This window comes from Oncorhynchus kisutch, linkage group LG5 (genome assembly GCF_002021735.2).
Source record: "Oncorhynchus kisutch isolate 150728-3 linkage group LG5, Okis_V2, whole genome shotgun sequence".
Taxonomy (NCBI): domain Eukaryota; kingdom Metazoa; phylum Chordata; class Actinopteri; order Salmoniformes; family Salmonidae; genus Oncorhynchus; species Oncorhynchus kisutch.
The window spans coordinates 67,654,796-67,657,266 of record NC_034178.2 but is presented as its reverse complement, the minus strand read 5'-3'; the positions used below and the strand labels follow the sequence as shown (position 1 = coordinate 67,657,266).

General features: G+C 43.1%; 1 protein-coding gene across 1 annotated transcript in view; it reads right to left on the bottom strand.

Annotated features, from left to right (window-relative positions):
• The window catches only part of LOC116374121 (leucine-rich repeat-containing protein 3-like), a 14,048-nt gene extending 11,820 nt beyond the window's left edge, over positions 1-2,228 (bottom strand). Inside the window, exons 1-2 of the mRNA XM_031823919.1 lie at positions 2,221-2,228; positions 1,435-1,582 (exon numbers count right to left, since the gene is read on the bottom strand). Of these exons, the coding sequence (XP_031679779.1) occupies positions 1,435-1,582; positions 2,221-2,228 (156 nt within the window). The remainder of the gene's footprint in view (positions 1-1,434; positions 1,583-2,220) is intronic.
• Positions 2,229-2,471: the final 243 nt, after the last annotated feature.

Sequence of the window (2,471 nt, the reverse complement as noted above, 5' to 3'; positions counted from 1 at the left end):
CGTCATTGTAAATAAGAATTTGTTCTTAACTGAATTGCCTAGTTAAAATAAAATGTAAAAATTGATCAGTACAGTCATCTCATTCTACTGGCCAGCGGCTGACCAGCACATGTGAGATTTGGTGCTGAGATTATGTAGAAAAAATAAACAGGACACTCAACAGTGTTCTCCCCAGGGGAAATGATTCGATTGGCTGACAGCTACAGTGACCCATATTCATATTACCTTCTCCTCCTACCTGACATCCTTCCTCTGCTACTATCCAACAGCCATCAACAGATTTAAAACTATTATATTTTGAAATTGTCAAATTGATATATAATATATGTGGAATCCGTATTCTCCTCTTCCAAAGCAAATTGAAAATATTAGATAGCATTCAGTAGGATATTATAGAAACTGCATCTCTGTACCCAGACCCAAATCTGTCAGGAGAAATGAAACCTATACAACCTGTGTTACTCCCACTAGGGTTTCCAACAATGCTGTATGTAGTATGTACTGTTCAGTATGTCTATGGTTACTATTGCTAACCTCTGGTTTGGTCTTCCCACACTTGTTATTTCCCTACAGGAAAGCAGTTAAGCTAAAGATGCTTTTAGTTAATTAATGAAATATACCAGAACTTCCTATTTCCTAGTTGTGATGTCAGTTATATGACTTTGTTTCATTCATGTGCTTTTTTGGTCAGAACAACAATTCTTCAACCAATAAGATTTTAGCTTGCTAGATAATCTAGCTGATGTTGCTAATAATAAAGTTAGCTAGCTTGCTTAACATTGACAATATGTTAACCTTTATTTAATTAGGCAACTGAATTAAGAACAAATTGTTATTTACAATGACAGCCCACCACGGCCAACGGTGCGCTGCTCTATGGGACTCCCAAACCCGGCCAGATGTGATGCAGCCTGGATTCAAACCAGGGACTGCAGTGATGCCTCTTGTACTGAGATACAGTGTCTTAGACCACTTCACCACTCGGGAGGCCCATTATCTATCTTGATAAGGTTGTCTCAAATGGATTTGTTGTCATCTTTTGGTTGACAAGGTAAAAGGTCAGTGGTGAAACATCACAACATGGCAACTCGAGCAACAACATTTTCTCAAATTTTCCCACTTGTAATTCCAGCTTGGAGGGTCGTTCAAGTGAACCTTCGCCGTTGGAACTATTCATTACCAATAACTCTGAACGAGACTGTCACGTCCACATCAGACTGCACTTGCTTCCTGACTCCCTGCATCTACGTTACAGAATACTACCTCATCCCGCCTGTGCCGTTAGATCACTACTGGACTCCCGATGTCCTGACGCGCGTCTCCAGCCGCAGGATGACACCGGCCAAGAGGACGGCCCTGAAAGAGAAATCTCAGATGATGTTGGGATCTAGAATGTCGTCCACCGGAACTCAACACCGCTCATCTGGACCGTACCTTTCCCAGTCCACCAGGCACTGGAGCCGACCGCCACTCCGTTGGGAGTCCAGGAGTGATCTGACGGCATAGGCTCCCCTCGATGTCCAAGGGAGGTGGGGGGGTGTCGTGGGGGACGACATCAGCCAGAGGACCAGGAACCACCAGCCTGAGAAGGAAAACATGAAAAGAGGGTGCACTTGATAAAGGTGATGCGTTTGTGCTGTGTACTTACTGTATGACAGGTGTGAACTGGTCACAGTGAGAACAGGTGGTTCGATCAAACATTCAGTGGAACATAGTGGGAAAGCTATGCACTCTCTCCAAAATGCGGTATAGTTCCTGCCTTTATAAACCCCTATCTCTGTCTTTCTCTAGCTCTCTTCCTTGATTTTGTCATTTTCATGTCTCTCATCTTCTTTCCCACTCCCCCCCCCCCCCCACCCCCCACCCCCCTCTCTCCTACAGGCTGTGATAACTGCAGTATTCAGGGCAGAATTCACTTCACTAGATTGTTCATAATGCAAAATAAATAGCACTTCCATGTGAAGTTAACCATGTGAAAGTCAAGGAAGGATTGTGTCAAACTGACACAAATCTATGCATGACATAGATTTGATTTTGATTCTGTGTACGTTAGATTATTTTTGTCCGGACACTATTCTGAATATGTATTTTTTTTAATACTCCTTTCCTTGATTGGATCGAGACCTTGGTTTTGGCCCAGAAGAAATGAGAGCCTCACACATTAATAACAATACCACTAAAATGTGTTCTGTGTGGGCAAAGCTTGAGTGGCACTTTTACCTGTACATCGTTTTAACATAAACCCCGGCAAGGGAAAAGAGCTTGGCATTCAATTAAAGACCTTGAATCATTGGTACTTGCCTAAACTTTACTAAATGACACCAATTGTCTCTATCTCTGAGTGGGCTCTACACAGAGCTTACACAGAGCAATTCCTTTCTGATTAACGTACAGATTGAAGAGATGTGAGGTGAGGGGAGGTGAGACAGCGAGAGAGAGAGATGAGTGGGCTAGTGGTGGAGAGAGAGAGA